Raw genomic sequence first — 23,677 nt, 5'->3', positions numbered from 1 at the left:
AGAAACAAAGGAACAAAAATGAGGAAGACACAGCCCCAAGCTCAAGGGGCCACCATCATGGGGAGGAGTGGAGATGTACAGGATGGGTGTGCGGATCCCTCTGTGGTCAGTCTTTCCACACTGAAGGTCTGATGTTTCCATCACCTAACAGTATCACTGTAGCCTACAAACTGCTCTGAGACACCTGGGCCAGAGCTCTAATGCAGTGAGAGGGTAGCACTTAGCCTTGGTTTCCTACAAAAGTAAATGCTTCTTAAAAAATAGGAGTCAGAGGCTTTTGTAAATAAATTTTGCAATAAAATAAGACTCATTATCTAGAAAATGTTAGGTTTATACAAAACAATTTTAAGGAGAACTTAAAATTGTAAAAATCCAGTCCTGGGGACATTTAACCAAATATTTTCAAGTGTCATTTTAGAGAATCAGATCATCTAAGGTGGTTTTCATTGTGTAGTCAACTATGCGTCTTGCTTACTTATGTCGTACAATCTAACAGCTTCATTTTGATGTGCTACCTGGATGGATCACTGTATTTTATTTAACAACTTCTACACAGCTGCAGAGAATAAAGATAGAGAGCCACATTGAAATGAAAATGGCTTACTCATAGTTATTTACATTAAAGTTGGTAGAAGATGAGATCGAGAGCCAATGTCCCAAATGAGATTGTGGCACTCATCTTGGGACTGTTCATACTGACAGCCATAGGCAGAGGATACTAACTGCTGGCTGATTTTGCTTTTCTAGCTATATCTAATGCTAAGCATAATCCAGACCCCCACCCCACTCCTAGTATGAAGACTGGAAACGCCACTATTTTCACAGCTACCACAGATTTTTAAGTGTATGTTGGCATGGCAGGCAGAACCAAAAGGCTTGCAGAGTGCTCTCTACGTGAGCTTCCATTGCAGACTTCCAGCTCTCTGACTGCCGCTCACCTTATCCCCTCATCTGTAAATGGTGTTGGTCCACAGACGCAAAGGAAGACTCTGGAGTTCTCTGAACTTCTTTGCAAAAATTCAGATAGAAGAGCTGGTGACACGTGTCCCTGTTTGCCATTCCATTCTGAAGAAGGTTCTGAGAGAACAAATTGAACATCAAATCTAGGACAAGACAAGAAAAGAGAGTTCTCAAAGTCTGTTGTTTCAAACCCACTATTGTCTTCTATGGCTGTATTTCCAATGAAACTTTCATCACAATAAAATTGCTAAGCTATAAAGTCAGAGTAAACAGGCTCTAACCTGCAGCAGATACCCATTCCTAACCTTCATTTACTAGTATGCTTTTTAAAGAAGGCTAGCCAACCAGTGGTATCATTTCTACAACCATCTACTGAGACAATGGTGAGATACTGAGCTCCCTATAAACAGCATACATTTATCATGCCTTTCATACTTGTTCACAGAATGGTCCTTGCCTACAGTCTGATACTCAATGAACAAAATGAAAAGGCAGCATGGGTCATTTAAGGTCTCTGTGAAGTTGCTGCTGTCTTTCACCCAGAGTGGGGGCAGGTCCACATCTCTTTCACATAAGAACGGATCACTGGGCTGGGTGTGCTGGAGCAATCTGCAGACAGCACAGAAATTCATAAAGTAATACCTGGTCTTCCCTCGGGCAGAAAAACAACCTGTTCTTTGTGACCCATTCCTGAGCTGCCAGGGATTCCTTCCTTTCTTGCTCGATTCCAATGGAGAACTAAGGGTGCTACCAACATCAAATGATGCTGTTGGAATAGCACTGTGTGCTAAGACTTTGGTCAGAAAGTATTCCCAGCCTGAGAACACTTTCACCTGTGACTCTTCAGTTAGGGGAATACAAAGGAATTTCTCACCATGTCCAACAGCAAGGGCTAGTTAAATAACTAACGGTATGTTCACAAGACAGAACACAATGCTGTTATCATTAAAAATCATGGTACAATACAGGGCTTCCCAGGCCACATTCCTGGCCTTTAATAACCACATGCCAGTAGCCCCTCTTTCTCCAGCTGTGACCATCAAAAAACAAAACAACAAAACAAAACAAAACAAGAAATCAACAACAAACTCTCCAGGAGCTAGAGAGGTGGCTCAGCAGTTAAGAACACTTTCTGCCCTTGCAAAGGACCCCCTATTCTTTCCCCAGCACCTACATGGCAGTTCACAACCATATGTTATAGTCAAAAGTTTTCTCCAGACTGCTTAGCCGTGCAGTCTCTCAGCCATTTATAAAATAATCATTAATATTATTTAATATTATTTACAAGCTTATAGCTATGGCCTATGGCTCCTAAATCTTAAATTAACCCGTTTCTATTAATCTATAAGTTGCCATGTGACTGTGGCTTTACCTGTGTGCCATTACATGCTGCTTCCTAGATAGCAGGATGGGGTCTCTTCTGCCTCTGCCTTTCTTTTTCCTGTCTCTCCCCTTGGATTTCCCACCAGCCTCTAAGGTGCCTTGCCATAGGCCAAACAGCTTTATTTATCAACCAATCAGAGCAACACATATTCACAGCATACAGAGAGACATCCCACAGCAATCTATAACTCCAATTCTTGGGAATCTAATGCCTTTGCCTGGCCTCTTTGGGCACCAGTCATGTATGTGGTACACCTATATATATGCAAGAAAAACACTCATACACATAAAATAAACAAATCTTAAAAACAGTAACAATGAAACCAATCTCCAAACGCAAGCATCCCTGAGGATGACTGATGTGCAGGGGGCCTCAGGTTGACAGAACATATTCTATGATCAGTTACACTAAACGAGAATCACTCAGCTGCTAGGTTCAGTCATAGGCAGGAGTGAAAACAAGTCCTCCATACTTCAGCCTAAGCAACCAACAACAATTATGAAGACCAAAACAAAAACATGTTCACAGGCACACGTTCCTTCCTAACAGTCAATCAAAATTAACTCTTATTAACAGGCCAAGGTATAATGTCTAGACATTAAAATAAATCTCTTAAATTTTATAAAATTTCTCTATAAGGAACCTAACAATACTTCTGTCAAAAATTTACTAGAAACATTTATTTATTTTAAAGCCTACCCATGTCTGTTTAAAATCTTTTAAACGTCTGGGCAAACAAGGGTTCTAGTAAGGCAAACCATTCTCTCCTCTATAGAGGGCCCATTCTAACCCATTCTAAACACTTGAGAGGGCTCTGCAATTCCAGAGCATTTACATGGTCTCCAAACCTCACAGCTGTGGGGTGAAGCAAGCAGGCAGGGCCACTGTTTGCATCTGAAGATAAAGGCACAGGTAACGATGCTAAGCAATTTTTAAAGAAGGGTTCAAGTGATCGAGTTTATTTTTAATTAATTTTTAAAAAGATTATTTATTTATGTTTTGTTTGCTTGTTTTTCGAGACAGGATTTCTCTATGTGGCCCTGGTTGTCCTAGAACTCACTCTGTGGACCAGGCTGGCCTTGAACTCAGAGATCCACCTGCCTCTGCCTCCCAAGTGCTGGGATTGAAGGCGTGGGTCACCACCTCCTGGCTTAAGATTTATTTATTTTTATTGTATATGAATGAGTGTTTAGCCTGCACGTACATCCATCTATCAGGTGAGTGTGGTGCCCGTGGAGGTCAGAAGAGGCACTGGATCCCCGGAATTGGAGTTATGGATGGTTGTGAGCCACCACATGAGTGTTCCACCACAGCAACAAGGCTGTCACTCACTGAGCCAGCTCTCCTGCCCCTGAAGCAGGACGGTTCAAAGCTGAGGGCATGGGAACTAGGGTTTGGGCTACAGGCTTCCCAGTCAGTGTTTACCGGTGTGATAGCTTGGAATTTGGTTATCTCTACTTCTTGAATTCATTCTCAGCTGCCTCCCCAGAACAAATATGCCCAGGCAGAGGCTTTAGCCAGGTTAAAAACAGCACTGCTTCAAGGCTAAGCATGTTCAAGTCACAGCCTTAACTTCTATGAGCCCTTCATTCAAGGAGACAGCAGGATTGTGGGAAGTAATAGAGTGCAGTGGGTAGCCATTCCAGCTTTGACCTGGAAGTTCCAACCTCCATTGAGGCTTCAGTAATGGTCACGCCTACAAGGCAGGGCCGAGAGAAGATCCAGAAGACCCGAGTTCCGGATGCCAGGGCTCTCTTGGTTTTTGGATCCTGGACACTGGAGGTAGACCGAGCAGAGTTCTCCAGAGAACACCGCCGGACTGCGGCACACCTTTCCCAGACCCTGCAACCTAACTATCCATTCATTTGTAAGCTTCACCACTAAATAAACCTCCCTTTTAACTATGTGGAGTGGCCTTAATAATTTCACCAATATGTCAAAGATCTGATGAATCTGGCATTTAAATTATTTGACAAAAAGCTTACTATAAAAAACAGAGACTCCCAGCTCCTAGCAATGACTCCCAAAGTCTCCAAAGAAGATATGTAAAAGACAAAGAGCCCCACAACATTACCTATTACTGACAGTCAAGGAAGGACCTGAATCCCCAGTACTAAGGATGGTGGTGCTAAGGGCATTCAGGCTTTTCAAGGACTGGTAACTTGATTTTTATGACACTATATGAACACAAATAATTATGTGCAACTCAGATATTCGGTGCAACTTAGGAAGTCCTGACATTCTGAGAAATAGATCACTGTAGAAATGCTTTAGAAAGTATGGTGGCCCATGTAGCTCAATGTTCTTGAATCTGTCCTGCCTGCAGCTGCCTGTGCTATGCTGTTTTTCTTCTTTCTGTAACGACACAAGCTCTTGCTGCACTACTGTTTCTCCTTGAGTTCAACTTGACACAATCTACTTTCTATTGATAATACCAGCATCCAAGGAAATCACGTGGCATGGCTGTAATACCCATTAACTCAGTCAACTCAAAATGAAGACTGCCTGCTGAAATGGTGAGCCAGGCCTCTCCCGTACAGGCACAGAGATGTGGCTTCCTAGAGGACCCAAGAGACTCCACAGCAGTCAGCCGTGCTCCAGCAACTAGCACATTCTTCAATGCCCCAGTATACAGGAAACTCTGAACTTGAGTTAACAGGTTCAATACCTTTTATCTTTAAGTGCTAATTTCTCTAGTTGGCATCTCCAAATTATATCGTTCTCTGTTTTATTGAAGAACATCAACTTCACCTTCCTTAAAAAGAAAGAAGGAGACCTTATTTTACATAAGTCCCTATTACATTTAAAAACATGCACAAGTGGAAATGAACTTTGTGAATGCTTTTAGGTAGCCCAAATTATAAAGCATGAAATGAGATTGAAGAACCAGTAATATGGTCAGCAGGAGAGGAGGAGGGAGAATAACAGATGACGTGGGGCTATAGAGCAAGTAAACTGACTGTCTGTTACAACGAATGCCTTGCACTGGTGAACCGCCCATATACAATGAATGCCTTGCACTGGTGAACTGCCCTATTACAATGAATGCCTTGCACTGGTGAACTGCCCATATACAATGAATGCCTTGCACTGGTGAACTGCCCATTACCCATTACAATGGATGCCTTGCACTGGTGAACTGCCCTATTACAATGAATGCCTTGCACTAGTGAAGTGTCCATATACAATGGATGCCTTGCACTGGTGAACTGTTCATTACAATGAATGCCTTGCACTGGTGAAGTGTCCATTACAATGAATGCCTTGCACTAGTGAACTACCCATATACAATGAATGCCTTGCACTAGGAAGCCTCCAAATTATAGTTATCAGAAAGAAGGGAACATACCTGAGACTGGACATGGAAGTCAAAGCATAATTCAGTACATTAACCATTGGTGTGAAGCCTGTTCCAGCTGCCAACAAAAAGAGATCTTCTACATCCTGGAGTTTAGATACTTTAAAATTGCCTTCAGGACTGCTTACAGAAACAAAATCTCCTAAACAAACAAATGAAATAAACAAAATCAGGAAACAAAACAATACAAAAAAGCGGGAACAGAACACTGAAGAGTGACAGGATGGCTATTCGACCTGTGCATGCCACATCAGTCCACAGAGTTTAAGAGGAGTTTCAGAGGCCATCACCAGATATCCAAGTATGCTGGGATTCTATTGCTATAATCAGACTAATGAGCAATTAATACAAGGTAGGTAGAGAACAGATACTTGCTATTTACACACTGGTTAGTAACCACAGGGCCACGCTTAGCAGGAGAGACTGGAAACAAATGTATTCTAAAGCCATGCACTGGTAGTGGCATAATTCCTCCACTAAATTCGAAAAGACCTATCAGCTGAAACAAGAAGAGCCTTATGAGCTTAACTCCCATGAAAACAGCAAGACCAGAAACCAACTGTACTTGGGGAGTTGCAAAATGAGTGTCCAGTTTCTGTGGTGATCAGCTGACAGGACTGTACATCCCCCTCACGGAAAAACTGTACATGCCCCTCACAGAAGAATACCACCACCAGGGGTACATTCAGAAATCTCCAATGTAACTTGAAAAATAAAACCAAAACTGTTCATTTGAAGTTATTTCAAATACTGTATCTTAAAATGTTTGGGTCTTAGAATTTCTTTGGCTTTCTACCACAAGATAGTAATAATAGTACTAAGGGAGAATCACACTACAGGATTTCTAAGTTGACTTTCAGAAGCAACTTTAAGACTTCAGTGACAGGCTGCCCTGCTGCTCCAGTGTGAGCTGATGTTGACAGAGAGAGAGGAAGGACATTTTTGCCATTAAGACAAAAGGAATCAAAAGGAGAAAGAGAAAAATGAGAAAACACAGAGAAAGGATTAGAAACAAGAAGGAAAGCTTTTGCATCTTCAGAGACATTAGAATTTGTTATCTAGTCTTGCTGCTTCTATTTCCTGATAGCTCAGCATGTGCCAACTGTCATGCTAGGTCTTGGAAATAAGACAACTGCTACCTGTAAATGTCAAATCTTACAAACAAGCTGTATGCTAACTCTTACAACAGAGCATGAGCAACTGTTAGCAAGTGATTCAGAGAAGGAGGGCTTCATATTGGAAGTGCCATTCTGTTGACTCTTTAGAAGAAGGAATACAACAAAGGAAGGGCTGATGGGCATTCGAGCTGAGGGTCCTAGAGGAACCCAAGAACGAGGACAACAAACTGAGGCTGCAGGGAACACAAAGTCTAGAGCCTAGCAGTCCTTGTAAGCCTCTCAGGGGAGCTGAGCAGAACAGGTAAAGAGGATCCACCACTAGAGGCTTCAAAGCAGGGAGCAGCAAAAGTAAGTCTACCCTCAGAGGAGCTTGGAGAAGTTCCTGGAAAATGCAGATGAAGAGAAAGACACATGTGAGAGAGCAGTCAGAGGACAAAAGAGAGAGGCTGGAGGCTTGCTTTCAGAGCACAGGGTTGGGAGGAAGGATGACATCAAACTTTGTGGCTGACTGGATTGGGGGAATGAGCAAGTCTCCAGAGCAGGGCAGAGATGAACAGAGATGTTGCAAATAATGAAGATAGAGGACATGGAGTACCAGACAAAGAGAAGATGACGTCCACTGCAGACATGCTGAGTTTAAGATACATAATAGACTCCCACAGGGAGCTAACATAGGGTCTTTGATCCACTCTATAGGTACAAACAAGGCTAAAATCAACATTACTAACCGATCTGAAGACGATCAAGTTCTGGTGTGAAGAGTCCATCAGGATAGATTTTGATCAAAAAGTAGATGTATTTATTTGGGGGAAGAACTGGTTCTTTAAAGTCTGAGAATAAGGACTCAGACACAGGTGTGTATGGCTTTACTATTTCTGCACCTGGAAAAAAAATCAAAACAAAGAAAAGTGTAATACTTTTAAAAAGCTCTTAATGAAGATAAAACAAAAATTTTACGATGTTATCAGTGTGTGTTTAAAATTAATGTGTATATACCTCCAACAAGATGCTCCATATCCATGTTTCAATTCAAGGCTATAATTTTAACAAACCAATGCTTAATCATTGTACAGATAATCTTTTTAAAACTAAGTATGATCTATAATAATGAATCTAGGTAGACATACAAGGTTTGTAACGGGCCACAATAAAATGGCATCAAAATTTTCCCATGGAAAAGTAATAATAAAGACAGAACAATTCCAATTATAAGCCACATATTTAGCAACAGTTAGTGGTCACCAATGAGATCACTAGGGAAAGAAATGGAGACATTTCATTTTTAATTTTACATATTTTGAATTGTATAATGTTCTAAAATCATTATTTGGGCACCTGAATGAAAGGAGATAATCCAATTATCCCATGGGATGTGTTATTTTTTTAAAAGTAAAATGAAAATAAATTATATAAATTTAACCAAATTCTAAAGAAAAGAATCACCAAACATTTGAAAGACCAAAATTTTACACATGACTCTAATTTCTTCATATGTAACTTAAAGCTCATGGGTTAAGAACTATGCTAAGGAATAGCAGCTCATGAATGGCAATCAGCATTAGTAATGATGAAGAGAAAAACTTAACAGTGCTATCAGGAAACACTACCCACACCAAATCCCAGCAGGGAGTCTACAAGATGGACCACTGCAAACACAGACTGAAGTAAGGAATCTGCAGCTTCAAGAGGCCAAGAAATGTTGGCTATCAGTAATAATTGGGGTAAGTGAAATAAGTAAATGAAGATATTTAGGATGAAATAAGAGAGAGAGAATCCATGCAGCAAGGAACACAGTTGTGAACATCCTCACCTGGTAGCATATATAAGGGAATCATGTGCAATTATTCTATAGACCCAATCTCATAAGTGGTGCAGCCTCTAGGAGACAGCAGACACATGTCTGTTTCTCATGGTACTCCTGAGGAGGACCATGGTGTGCTCACTCCCTCTTGCCCACTGCAGACAATCTGCTCCAGGTTATCAGTAGCAAAGACAGTCCTGACACTCCTCCTGTATTCACAAACCCAGAGGCTTCCTGACATTAAAGCCAGGTGTCCAGAAAGGCCAGTAACTTAGATGACTCTACAAAAGAACATGTCCCCCATCCCACCCCAGCCTCTAACTCCCTTACCTGTGACACTGAGCTTGAGGTAAACATGGTGCCCAACTGGCACCTGAAGGTGAGTACTTGGAGGCAGCATCAGACAGAAAAGTCTTGTATCATGAGTAACATCTTCCTTGGAAATTAACTGGCACTTTCTGTAGTACAAGCCTGGAAGGCAATACACCTAGGTCACTAAGGGACAACCCACATTCCACTCAGCTCTTTTAGAACTTCAGTTTCATTAAAATGCCTACACAGCTATAAAACTCATTAACTTTACAAGGCTGTTCTTATTTCATTTCCTAAGATAGTTTATAAAACATATAAACACATCTATAATTTGAAAGGAGAATAATATAATAGTTTAACAAAATGAGTATTTTTTTCTTCATTCTTATAACAGCACATTAAAAACATATCTCAAGAAATTAAAATCTGATTTCTTCTTATACTTGTTTTGTAAGTAATTCCGTATTTCAGGCTTTATATTTACAATGGTATTAATTGTACATATGAAAAGTATTTGATAAGGATGGTCACATTCTAAAGTCTTTTCTTTCCCAATGAAAAAGATTTGAGAGTTGAGTACTTGGATTTAACAGTACTATCACCGTCAAGAAGGCTTAACAACACACTCTAATGAAAGAAAGAAAAATATTTGTCATTCTATGCTTATATAAATGAATTGTACATACATATGAATCATAAAACATCCTGTCTAAATGATTAAATAAAAAATAACCTTTTACTAAGCGACAGATGAAGACAATAGGTTTATGACATATATTGATTTCAGTAAAAGGAATAAAGCATTTTGATATTGGAAATATTTTAAAAGCCACACTTCCAAAATAGTTTATACTACACAAAACAATTAACATTTATTATATGTAACTTGGTGCAGAAAAATTTATTCCAGATCACAGGAAGTGAAGGGCCTTCAAACTAGAAATCAATGTTTAATGGAAAACTAGAATTCATACACAACAGTGGTTCTCAACCTGTGGGTCATGACCCTTTATGGGTTGAATGATCCTTTCACAGGGGTCACCTAAGGTCATTGGAAAACACGGGCATTTATTACAATTCATAACAGTAGCAAAATTACAGTTATGAAGTAGTAGTGAAAATAATTTTATAGTTAAGGGTCACCACCACATGAGGAACTATATTAAAGGGTCACAGCATTAGAAAGGTTGAGAACCACTGCTGTGGATCTTTCTTGGGCCCCATATTGAGAATACAACCAAAAACTCAGTTGTTCTATGTCCAAATAGTAAAAAATTACACATAAGCCGAAAACTGTCACATGTCATGTGTTCTGTATTGCTTCTTGAAAACATCACACATTGAGATAGCCGAGGCCTACAGCCCAACTCTCCCCTCTTTTCTTTCTTCATCCGCACCTGTCACAAGTGAGGTTTACACAGGGATGGATAAATGAACCCAGATATTCAAACTCATGCAAGTTCTTCCAACAACAGTCCTGGGTACTCCTTGGATACAACTAGATTTGGACCACTGGGCAGGGAATTTTGAGGTTTCAGGTCCTGGGAGAATGGTGTTGAAGAACAGAAGGCAAAGTCTAGGTACATACATCTTACTTAGCCTTGTACAATCCTGCTGTGGGATGTCTTTCTGTACGCTGTGAATATGTGTGGCTTCCATTGGATAATAAATAAAGCTGTTTTGGCCTGTGGCAAGAAAGCTTACAGCCAGGCAGGAAGTCCAAGCACAGATACAGAGAGAAAGGCAGAGTCAGGAGAGATGCCAGCCACTGAAGGACCAACAAGATGTCAGCAGACCAGCAACTCCATGGCCACATGGCAACATAAAGATTTATAGAAATGGGTTAATTCAAGATGAAAGAGCTAGCTAACAAGAAGCTTGAGCTTTGAGTGATTATTTTATAAGCAGCGGTGGGACCACAGGTGGGAGAGATTTGTCTGGACCTTGGGCCAGGTAGGACCGGAGAATTCCGGCTACACATTCCTCCTATGTGGAGAAGGTGTAACTAACTGGAAAACAGCCTTATGTACTCCCCAAGTGAGGAACCCTGGGCAGGTGCCTTCCTTCCTTGCCTATCCTAAGGGCCACAGTGCTTCCATCTACTTACGTGCTATGTATAGCACATGTCATCTTGACTTTATTGATGGATAGAAACTACCCATCTTTTGATTTGCCAATTTCTACACTTGCCACAATGGATTTGCTAAAGTTAACTACCTTTTTCTTCAACTGTACTTAACCCACTAGGGAATCTTAGGTTACTGTGACGTATAGACTTCTCACATTAAGAGCATGGATACAGCATTCTTACCATTCAACATTACTGAGATAATTGCATCATTTAACCTACCAGCTGCAGGCTTAGTTTCACATGACCTTCCTCAACATAGGTCCTACAACTTTAAAAAAAATTATGATTTTATCTTGCAGTAGTCCTGTGGGGCCAGACAGGATGAACAGCGTGGAGCTGTGGTGCAGGGAGATGGATGTAGAGCAGATGGTACCAGCTACTGTGGGGACAACGGCATTTCTCACCCGTCAAGCTTTTGGCTTTGTAAGAATAGACAATGACTTAAGAAAACGAGCAGCTGAAATTAATACAAGATGGTAAAACAAAAACTTCTGTTCCAAGTACCTAACCTTTTTAAAAATGAAGTACATATAATGTTGGCATACTCAAGGTAACACTGAAATACTGAGGATAAGACGATAATTGAAGAATATATATATTTGCCTAATATTGAAAAAAATTGTATTTTTTCATTCTGAAAAACTAGGATTTCACAAGCTAAACCAGAAAACACTGGAGAGTCTCCAATAGAGGCAGAACAGAGCAGCTTTGGACTGAAGGTCTGCACTGGCCCAGTCAGGCCAGCTTCTCACCCTTAGCATACTTTTAAACCATGAGGCCAATCTTGTTTTCCCGCTGGAAACAGAGCCCAACACAAGTTTAAAAGTTACAGGGCTTCTGGTGAAGATGGGAGACATGAGCTGGGACATGAATAGGCCTTTGCAAGATACTTGAGGACCAGAGCAGATAGATGATTTAGTGTCTTCCCAGTCAGTGTAATAAGGTGCAGATGTACAGATTATCCCTCCAAACTCTGCGACTTCATACTGTTCTGACCACATTTTCCCAAAGCATTCTTTCTTGTTACCTACATATTTTCTCATCTTCTAATTTACAATCTTTAATCATTCATTCCTCATAAGAATTTCTTGAACCAATGTAGGTCTTCCCAGTTAGACATTTAAAAATGTAGTTTATAGAAAATAACCCAAAATATACTAATGTAAGCTATTTTAAAATATATAGATATAAAAAATACAGATATAAGTGCCTAAACAAGTCCATGCCCCAAACCCTCATATCCTACACATCCAGCACAGCACACTCATGTTAGATATTGTCACCGCTCTACCGCAGTGGTAGCCTAGCTTTACCTTGCTCTGTCTGTTTCTAAGGCAGTAACCAATGAACAGTGAGACTGACTGCAGTCAAAATGTTCTGACATACGAGAACAAACTACTCACACATGTCGAGACTGATAAAATAACTCATTCATGAAGTCATTAGCATTTTATTACACACTGAAGAAACAAAATCTGAAGTCTTATGCACTTTAAAAAGAATTAAATTCCTGAATGTATTCTGCTGTGCATTATTCAGCCTTTCCACTAATTTTGAAAAGGCTTTATTTAATTTCTTGTGTTATAGTGTTATTATTCTAAATCAAATCATTCACAAATAATATGAATATAAACGCAATGCATCTTCAAGCACTAAGAATGACAAATGTTATAGGCATATACCTATTACACATTGGGGTAAAACATGATGAAACCAAATGATCAAGAGAGTGAGAATTTTCTTAAATGGGTTTCCAATTAGTATTATTAAGTTGATTCCTCTTTGTTTTAACCAGTATTGTTAAAAATATATTCCTGTCTGGTTTTCTAAATGTTGGTGACAAACCAGATCTTAAAAAATACTCCTAAAGCCAATTAAATGTTTTACTACTCCAAAAGGATGGAGGGAACTGCTTCCTTCAGCTATGGTTTTAGATATGGCTCTAAACCATGGGAAAGTATTTCCCGAAGGCTAGATCCAACAGAACTTCAGAGAACAGAGCTCTGTGGCAAGACTGTTACTAATCTGAGTCCTTTGATGCCTTCCCATGCCAACACTGTTTTACTGAAGGGCCCTAAGTCATTTTAGTTCTAACTGTTTAAACTGTTTTACACTGTAACACAGCAGGAATTTCTTACTTATACATTGCCTCATCGGTTTGTATTGTTCTGATTTCATAGTCAGGTAATGCTCATGGAAAGGGAAGCAGAATAGCAAGATGACAGCACGTATCCAAGTTACCTTGTAAACAACAGCTTTTTACCAGTGAAGAGAGCGAGACAGGGTGAAACATTTCCTGCTACTCACAGAATTTACTCTTTTCTAATCATTATGAATGTTTTCCAAGGTGACGGAGAAGCATGGCCGCACAGGAAAGGGCTGGGGAGGTGACAGTGGCTCTTTCTACAGCTGCAGGGTCCAGGCCCCACGGGACACCTGAGAGAGACAACCACTCACCATATCCCAGCAAACATCCTTACAGGTGTACACTCCTTTGTACACACATGTGTCAACAGCTAAGAAGCCCCGGTGAAACTAACAGTAAATATTAGCAATTGCATATCATTGCATCTGACCTTAAAGTGTGTGTGTGTGTGTGTGTGTGTGTGTGTGTGTGCACGCGCGCGCGCGCACGTGCAAGTACATAGGTGTGTGTTAACCTAAAGGCTCACATGTGGCTGTTGCCATTTCCAAATGATGACATATTTAAAAAATATTTTCTCTTAAGACCAATTTTCTGGGTTATTTCAGACAGATCTAAACTTCCCTTATCTGGTGATCAAAGTCTGTATTACAGGTAAAGGCAAATAGATAAAACATGAGATGAGGATAGAAAAAACAATGATCCTCAATGTGTCCATGCATGCATACAGGCACATACATGTGCACAAACATACATACAACTATTCCTTCATAATCTTCATTCTGGGAGAAAAGTGCAGTCAGAAGCACACAAAATATGAAAAACATTAACAACTGCATCTGGAGCAAAGGTAAACAACGGACAGTTTCCATTCTCTGATTCATGTGTTTGACCGTATCGGAAGTTTTGATGGCAATAAAGATTTGCCACGAGAACACACTGTACTATAGGTTTTCAACTTATATGATTGTTTTAAAACTAAAATTCTTTTACCTAAGAAATATTCTAATCTTAAAAAGTCAATAATACACATCAAAAACCTAGGAACCATATGGTGGTTGCCTTGTAAATGCAAGGTGGACTGACAGACAGTCAATAATACATTGGCAAGATAAAAATTCAGTTTCACTACAGTTTAGGTCATGATTTAAGAAAGGAAAAGGATTGTTGAGACCAAGCTCGGAAAAGCACAGGGACAAATAGCCAAACGAATGGAAGCACATGAATTATGAACCAAAGGCTGTGGAGCCCCCAGCTGGATCAGGCCCTCTGGATAAGTGAGACAATTGAATAGCTTGAACTGGAGGCACCCAGGCAGTGGGACCTGGACCTGTCCTTAGTGCATGAGCTGGCTGTTTGGAACCTGGGGCTTACACAGGGACACTTTGCTCAGCCTGGAAGGAGGGGACTGGACCTGCCTGTTCTGAATCCACCAGGTTTAAATGAATGCCCAGGGGAGTCTTGGCCCTGGAGGAGATGGGAATGGAGAGGAGGGGGTGGAGGGGAAGGTGAGGGTGGGAGGGGCTCGGGGGGAGGACAGGGGAACCCATGGCTGATGTGTAAAATTAAAAAATAAATATAATAAATAACAAAAAAAAAAAGAAAGGGAAAGGAAAAATTGTCTTTGCTCACTTGTCAAAGAAAATGGTTGCCTAAACATTGAGCTATTTCCAAAGCAGGAAATCTAATGTGCACCATCCCCAGCTCCAATGTCAATGCAAAAACATGGCTGAAGTTTTCCTGCCTGATTCTCCTTCCTTTTCTTTTTTTAAATTCAAGCTTTCTTTTTTAATGGTGGCTTGGGACTAAAAGAAACTTAGAGCAGAGATAAAAGAGTTCACAGAAAGCATCAGAAAATTACAGAGAAAAAACAGTTCAATGACTGTCATTCTATCTTCAAATGGTTTTCAGAATCACTGATTTTTGACTAGGCTTTTATCTGGTTGGCTAGGACTTTTCAATCACTAGGTAGTCAGATAATCCTGGAAAACAGGCTTCATTCTCTTAGTAGATCTTTTCTCTTGGCAGTGTCCAATTCTGATTCTCTGATGGATTGCTGGATCAGGCCACATCTTCTGTGATCATTTCCTACCTAATACCACAAGGCTCACATCACAACTCCTGCTATGGCAAAATCAAATTGTTTTGCACTGTCCCACATAATGCTTACCCCCCCCCCCACCCCATAACCTGTACAACACCTGGCACAAAATAGCCAGTAAGTATGGGCAGCTTTCCATCAAACATTCTCCAAAGATTGTTGCTTTTGTGAAAGCTATGGATCCCACTTTCAAAACACTTAAGTCCGCCTTCTTCAGGTAGTCACTTAAGATCAAATTCACCTGTCTGCTTTCTTAGGTGCCCTTAAAGTGTGCTGTGTTTGGACTACATAATTCACCCTTGTTGGCTTGTTTCTCCATAGGAGTCTATCTCATTTTATGTTTGTAGATGTTCTTGTTCCTTCCTGGGAATATAATTTCTGCTTCCGTTTCACAGCACAGTGGCTAAATCAGCCTTCAACATCTGACATCACTCAAAAAACAGGACATCTACTACAAACACATTACCTACAAACATAAATTTGTAATTGAGAAATAATAAAGAAGATCCTGGCTTTTGCCTCCAGTTTCTGACACAGAGCTCCTACAGCTCTAGTTCTTAAAGTCTTTGTAATTTCCTAAGTGATGGATATTTCTGAGATAGAATTCAAAATCACTTGGAATGTCCAGTGTGATAGGCTCTCTTGTTCTAAGGAGGCAACCTTTAGTAGATGCTGTACAGACTCTGGATAGGGGCCTGAATGCTGAACTGATAACAATGGCCAATGATGTAGCCCATCACACTTAATGAAGTCTCTCCAGGAACCCCAAAGACAGAGTTTGGAAATCCTGAAGATTGCTAGACACATGGGGTGCCCAGAGAGGGGCACAGCCATAGATGGCATAGAAGCTCCACACCGCTTTTCACAAGCCTCTGGGTCCTTTAGAATAAATGCAGAAGTATAAACACTTGTCTGAGTTCTGCGAAACACCCTAACACTTTTTTTTTTTTTTTTTAATCCAAGGTGGGGGTAAAGAAAAATCTAATGTCAGTTTGTTAAGTACAGAATCTGGGAACTATGATGGGCACCTGAAGTTTGGGAAGTTTGTGGGACATGGCCTTAAACTGTGGGGTCTGCACTAGCTTTACTTAGTGTCAGAATTGATTTAGACTCTGGATACCCAATTGGAGTCACTAGGTAATCGGTTGTTGGTGGGGACAAATTCCCACACATTTTTAGTTCTGTGTTGAACAATGAGAGTAAAAAAAAAATTAATTTGACTTTCCATAGCTTGTAATAATTAAAAAAATTAAAAGATGGTTAGTTGAATACAAGGAGTAATCATCCGAACCCACTAAATGATTGCCACAGACTGTGCATGCATGCTTTGTTGTTCATGAATCTACAAGGACAGAATGAACAGGAGAAATGAAAATGATAAACGCCGGGAACCAATGAGGCCAGCAGATGACCAGCAACAGACTCAGCAGACCTGAGAAAGTGGAATCCTAAGCCAGAAACATAAGCAGCAACAGACCGGCACTTTTTAACAGAAAATCCCTTAATGCTCTGAGGCTAGCAGGATCTACCACTGCTAACATCAGAGTCAAGGTAGAGTGGAAACTTTCTGATTAAAAGTTTAAGGGCCTCAGATGCTCTGCCACCCCTAAACTCTCCCCTGCTTAGCGCAGCCATGCAATGGGCCCCCTCTAACCTGAACAAAATATTACAAATTGGCTCTTAGAAAAGTAGCAGAGGGTTTGTGGATTGGGCATGCACTAGACTAAACTGTGTCCTATCAACGACAAAACTGTAACACCCAGTACCTTGGAACGTAACTACATTTGAAGACAGGGTCTTTTTAAAGGTACATAAGGTAAAGTGAGGGCAACAGGTATCCCTTTCCAGTAAGAGTGGTGCCCTTTTAAGAAAAGCTAACACACACACACACACACACACACACACACACACACACACACACACACACACACGGACTGGTCTTATAAACTCCACAACTGAGAGAAACCAAATTGCCTTAGCTAACTAAGATAGTATTCTAGGAAAAGGGAAAAAAATGAGGAAGAGAAGGGTGAAACTAAGTCACCTTTACAGAACTGCAGCCTTTTTTGCAAACAAGGCTTCCAAAAGACTGTGTGCAAGGGACAATACTGTTCCCTAGAGACTCACAAATCCTGGCATCAAACTTTCCTCAGGGAGAACACCCACTGCACAGGGAATACACTGGCAACAATCCCAACCCTTTGTGCACAGCTGTTAATCAGCTGAAACACGAGCAGACGTGAGAACCATAAATATCAAGACAGCATCCGGTATGAAACATCAAAACAAACAGCAAACAAGACTGTGAGACAGAGGTCACCCAGGGAGAAGAAAGCACTGGAACACATCAGCTATTTTTTAAAACGATGGGCTAGTGGGATGGTTCAGTGGGAATAGGTGATTGCAGTCAAGCCCGACGACAACCTGTGTTCAATCCCCTGGGCTCATGTGGTAGGAGAACCAAATCCTGCAAACTGTCCCTGACCTCCACATAAAAGTTACTGTGTGGGTGGGTGGGTGGGTGGGGGTGTGGGTGTGGGTGTGTGTGCGCGCGCCTGCCCACACAGAGACGCATGCCAAATAAATAAATAAAATGCAATTTAGAACCTTTAAAAAAACAAATATAAGAAATAAGAGTACTGCATACCTGTATCTTTCTTTGGAATAAAGGAATCATGCTTCTCTAAGGGATGACCAAGACATTTCCAAGAAATGTTTTCTCTCTTTTGTAGGACAATATCTACTTTTCCAACATTCTCAATGGCCCGTACTGAAAAGAAATTTCATTAGTTTCACTGACACTAAATGTAAAATTTTATTTTAAAACCAAATTTTCTCATATAGTTACACTATCCTGTTCTTATATAATGATGCAAATTAATAGAAAAATAAGACTTTGTTCACTTAGTCAGTAAAATTGGTTTTTGTTTTATCTGATGCTAAATCAGATTTTAGATTCAGATTGGCTTCTTTCAAACCAATTTATCAAGGCCAGATACTATATGTGTGTCTTTCGAGGGGGCACAGACAGAGTCAGGGATACATATCTAGCCACAACTTGAAGCACAAGTCCCACTGAATGGGCCCACCAAACCAAACTTGACTTATTCCCTTTTAATATTTCTAGTTAAGCCTGAGAGGTCTATACAAGTCAACTGAGAGCGGACTCAAAGAATCAGCAGCTAGAAAGTACTTGAGAGTGAAGTACATGGGAAGTGCTCATCGTTGGAAACCTGTTAGACCCTCTTCTTCCTTCCTCAGTGACTAGAACAGTTCCACACGTGGGGCCAATAACAGCAAGGACTTCTAGCTGCTGAATCAAATCTGATGAGAAAACATGCTTTTAAAGTCATAACCCACACACTACTTTGGCTCAGGACCTCAGTATCTATTCTTCCACACGGTGAACTCAAGAGTCCCGCAATAGTGCAATACCTCTTTAAAACAGATGAGCAAACTGAATTCAATTAAATGACCACTGATTGCAGACTTCATTAGGATAAAAACAAGCTCCTTGAATGTCCAGAGCTTACTACAGTACATGGTAACCTGTGTGAGAAGCCTGGAAGCCAGAAACTATTTTGAGTCTTCAGCTACCAAGGAGCCCACACTGCACATAAGTATATGGCAATAATCACAGCTCAGTGTGCTCTGCTCCAGCACCCACTTGAGTGTATGTAGCTATGAAAAGTGTGTCTGGTCTAGTACGTGCCTATGGGCTGCATGTGAGGAATAAATAGGGCAGAGAGGAATAGCAAAAATGAGACAGGAATGTTTTTAAGGGAGAGAAAAAGGAGACAAGGGAAAAAATAGAGAGATAAGAAGAACAAGGAGAAAGAAAATAAAGAAAAACAGAGACCAGAAAGAGTATACTTGAAAATTAATGGATTTATGTCATGAAAAGTATATGTAAGGAAAGTAAGATAAATGCCTGGCCTTTTTGTTCTTCCTATGTGTGTGTGTGTGTGTATATACACATAATTTGTTTCTGGATTTCAGTACTTACCAGAAAAATTTTCTAGAACTTCATGGCTTAGCCCTGAGATTAAAAAAAAATAATAAAGTTTTTAATTACCACCAAAATTCAATTCATAAAATCAATAAAACTTGTATGATCATTTTAAATGTACTATTTGAAACTGCTCAAGACTAGAAAAATGTACTAAGAGACTAAAAGAAAATAATGCTCCAAAAGAGTCAAATTACTGAGGTTTCTTCTATTTTTCCCACACTTCTCCTGATTAATGGAGGGCTGGTAACCCACATTCATTCCAGACTGACAATCATACAGAAAGAATCAAGCAGAGCAGCTGAGGGAGGAGGAGACGTCTAGGAATTAGGGTGGTTATACACCCTATGCCCTGTTTACACAGATCAGAGAGAGTCAGTTTAGCTTTGTGTGTGTGTGTGTGTGTGTGTGTGTGTGTGTGTGTGTGTGTGTGTGTCTGAACACCATTTAGTGCCCCCAAATAATTTTTTTTAGAATCTATAAACAAGCAAGCACTTTCAGGTACTGTGGATATACTGATTAACAGGAGACTGATCCTTGCACTAATAGCTATTCTACAAAAAGAGAAGGGCTTCACCACTCTCTGCTCTAAATCTCACTATGCCAATATGACTACCCAACATCTGAATTCTGCACTGTTTCAGTCTTTCCAATACAGCATTTAATTTTGCTCTTTGACAATTTTATATGTTATATATGTACTCTGATTGCTTGCAGCCCTACCTTCTCTTCCTTTCCTCTCTCCTGTGTCCACCTGTCCTCTTCTCTACTCATCTCTTTCTCACATACATGTCTTTTGTTTGTGTGTGTCCTTCTGGGTTGAAGCATGGCTGTCTTTGTGGTCTTTGCATTGAAACTATCCACTGGAGCCTGGTTCACCAGTGTATATACAACTGAAGACAGTGGCCCCTTTGCACCCAGATTCCATCAGTAACCTGTTCTTCAGTAGCAAACAATAGGGTCCCACAATCCCCTCCCCTACACCCATCTCCCATCTATGAATGACTGTTGAGAAGGCCTATACTGTGTAGATTCCGTACAAGTAAATGCAGTGGCTGTGAGTCTATAATTACATTGGTTATGCCATCTAGAGAACAGGATTTCATTCCCCTTCTCCCTATCTTCTAGTTCTTAAATTTCTTCTGCTCCCTCTTCCACAGGGTCCCTGAGCCTTAGGAGGTGGTGACATAAATGATTCTTTAGGGCTAAGCCCTTATCTGTCACTTACTCTCAGCATCTTGGGCAGCCATGAGTCTCTATATTCACCACCATTCACTGTCAATAGAAGCTTCTCTATTGAGATTAGCCTCTCTGTAATTGGGAGACCACAGACATTTAGAAGGCAGTTTGCCTTTATGTTGTCTTAGCTAAAATCAGTAGTAATTTTCCTCATAGGGCCTATGATATATGCAGTTTGGGGCTAGGTTGACAGCCCCAGGAATGGGATCCCTTCTGCAGAGCATGCTAAAATCCAGTCAGGGAAAAGCTGACTACCCTATAAAGCCATGCCACTGTTTCCTGGCAGGCTGAAGTTGTAGTCCATAGAGTTCTCTGCTAGGGAAAACTCTTGCTGCCTTTTCTCCCTCAGCAGCCTGCACGACACCTCTTGCTCTCCGAAAGCTAGAATGCAGGGTTTCCAGGTTTCCAGCTCAATTCCAGTTTGAGTACATCTATCTGTTGAACTGCATAATTTTTTACTAGATTTTTTTTTTTAAAGTGTGCAGGTGGAACGTCCCCATAATACCCAGTTTCTCTGACCTCAGTGTACAAAGTGGACGGAATCCAGTCAATTACATGTTTTCCTCTCTGCGCTTGAGGCCAACCACAGGCTATAAAGTCTCAGACACTGAAAGATGCTGCTGTTCAATGGTCCAAAACATCTTAAAGTAGCTACAGTCCTGAGCCAAACCCCCAAATCCTTATATAAGCTCCACAATCTGACTCCTCCTCTGTATCACTACAGTCATAAGGAGGCATACAATCCCCCCTTTCAACAGTCATCCTGTGATATGCTCTAGCCCCTCTGAAATAAATTCCCCTAGTATGTGTCTAGACCAATGGTTCTCCACCTTCCTAACACAGTTCCTCATGTTGTGGTGACCCCCCAACCATAAAATTACTTTGTTGCTACTTCATACATGAAATTTTGTTACTGTCGTGAATCATACTGTAAACATTTTTGGAAATGGAGGTCTGCCATAAGGGTTGAGACCCACAGATTGAGAACACTGGTCTAGATGGAGACTGGTGGTTAGGGAATCCTTCTCTGAACTGTTGCTAGAAGCCTAAAAGCCTAACCAGCTCTAGTTCCTTGTCCTCATGCCTTACATACCTTTCTGCCTCCTGCCATCACTTCCTGGGATTAAAGGCGTGATTAACACCATGCTTGGCTGTTTCCAGTATGGCCTTGAACTCACAGAGATTCAGGCAGATCTCTGCCTCTGGAATGCTAGGATTAAAGGTGTGTGCTACCACGGCCTAACCTCTATGTTTAATATTGTGGCTGTGTTCTGTTCTCCGACCACAATACCACCACACATATCAATTTTCTTACTAGAAATATACCATAGTCCTAAGAGGAGCAAACAATGAAATCTTAGATTCAACCTTCATTACAGGTGACAAACAGATCCAACATTTGGTCTCTTTGGTTCCAAACTTTAGGGCTGTCTTCTTGCTCCTGGCAGACCCAAATCAACAAGGCTTATCCCTGGCTGTAAGGAGAGGAGTAAAGGAGTAACATAATACAGACTTGCAGTCTAAGCTGTTTGGTTGCATCTCTTACTTCCTGTGGCAGAGCTGGCAAAGACTGGGTATCCCAGTAAAGAATGATCAGACGGTGGCCAGAGGTCTCCTCCAGGGACTTACTTAGAGATATCAAATATGAGACTTATAAAGGTGGGCCAACTCTTTATGACTGATTCTGATCACATCTGATTGCTTAAAGGTGGGGATCTGTCACACAATGGACAGCACATTAGCCTTCTAATTGCTTCAACTTGGAAAGGGAATCATACTGCCATTTTCATTAGCATGAAGGAAAAACACTATAAAATGATCAGAAATGACAAACCAAATGACAATTACAGATAAAATATTACAGCCTTCTAGACTGCAGGCCATCTTATTGCCATTATGAAAGAGAACAAAATATTCCCATTACTAAAAATGAGATACACACCAACATGTATAAGGTAAGAATGATCCTTGATAACTGCTTCTGCTCTCAAGGTGTCATCCTGGAGGTCAACGACTACTGAGTCCAAATTGATATTCTTAAAAGGAAGCAAATAGAAAGATTAAAAAGTAAGAACTGCCCCCAAACAACTCCATGTGTGAGGTGATGAGTGAAGTTTTCATGGTACTACTTTACAGATCTCCAAGCAACAGAAATATTATTCCTGGTTCTCATTTCTTCCTCATGCAAGTCAATTCCTTCCCTTCTATGAAAACTATTGTGATCCTAAGCACATGTTTTCTCTGGTTTGTATCCACTGTGGCCATAGTTTTGAAGTCATGAACCCTAGAGACTACCTGTATAGCATTGGTTGGCATCTATTAGTTGCTCAAGAATATTTTTTGGAGAAACAATGTAGCAAAAAATAAGAATATGACCCAGAAGTCAAGATCTTAGTTGTTCTTATTTTAGTTTTTCTACTACTGTGTGACACTGGAAAAGTATACAACCTATCAATCTCAACCTATTCCAAAATCACTCAAGAAACTTCTTAGATGTCTTTAGTTTCTATGTAGACTTAAGAAGTGGTACTTCTCATAGCATGCATTGAACCATCGCTCCATTAGTAATCTTCCCCTCCCCTCAGTCATTGCATTTCAAACCCCACTGAAGTTACTACAGGAATAGATCCCAACTTCTCTAGGCCCTACCCTTTTGGTTTTATACTGCGGGATGAGGAAATAATAGCTAGAAGGAGTGGAAGGTAGGACTAGTGGTGTGCTGGACCAACTAAGCTTCATCAGGCAGAGGCTGGCCACTCCAGCACAGTCAAAAGAGAGGAGGCACACGGATCAGATAAGGCTCTGCATGTCTACAAAGAAGCCTGAACTCTTGAAAATCCCTAGTTGTCAGAACTTGCCTTTAAATTCACCAGGCTCCTCAAAAGTGGAAATTTAGCAGGAGTTGGAGGAATGCTTGGAAATACTGTCATATTCATCCAACTTTCCAGCTGGACTATCCACCCTGTGAAAGCCAAATCTGTATGGACCTGGCCCAGAATCACGTCTCTGACATCTAATAGTGCCACTTGAAGATCGTAAATGAATGTGCTCCTTAAACTTTGTTTCAAAGGGGCACCAAATGCCATTAACAGTTCAAGCATATTAAGCCTCAGTAGTATAA

General features: G+C 40.7%; 1 protein-coding gene across 3 annotated transcripts in view; it reads right to left on the bottom strand.

The window, feature by feature from the left end:
* The window catches only part of LOC118586860 (cytochrome b5 reductase 4), a 58,551-nt gene that overhangs the window by 3,086 nt on the left and 31,788 nt on the right, over positions 1–23,677 (bottom strand). For 2 of the 3 annotated variants that reach the window (XM_036192234.1, XM_036192235.1), the window contains 8 exons: positions 22,499–22,592; positions 19,315–19,347; positions 17,956–18,078; positions 8,952–9,092; positions 7,549–7,701; positions 5,694–5,844; positions 5,013–5,099; positions 939–1,103 (listed from right to left, as the gene is read on the bottom strand). In XM_036192234.1, the coding sequence (XP_036048127.1) occupies positions 939–1,103; positions 5,013–5,099; positions 5,694–5,844; positions 7,549–7,701; positions 8,952–9,092; positions 17,956–18,078; positions 19,315–19,347; positions 22,499–22,592 (947 nt within the window). The remainder of the gene's footprint in view (positions 1–938; positions 1,104–5,012; positions 5,100–5,693; positions 5,845–7,548; positions 7,702–8,951; positions 9,093–17,955; positions 18,079–19,314; positions 19,348–22,498; positions 22,593–23,677) is intronic. The other variant, XM_036192236.1, reaches the window with a different exon arrangement.

Source organism: Onychomys torridus, chromosome 7 (genome assembly GCF_903995425.1).
Source record: "Onychomys torridus chromosome 7, mOncTor1.1, whole genome shotgun sequence".
Classification (NCBI taxonomy): domain Eukaryota; kingdom Metazoa; phylum Chordata; class Mammalia; order Rodentia; family Cricetidae; genus Onychomys; species Onychomys torridus.
This window is presented reverse-complemented; position numbering and strand designations above follow the sequence as displayed.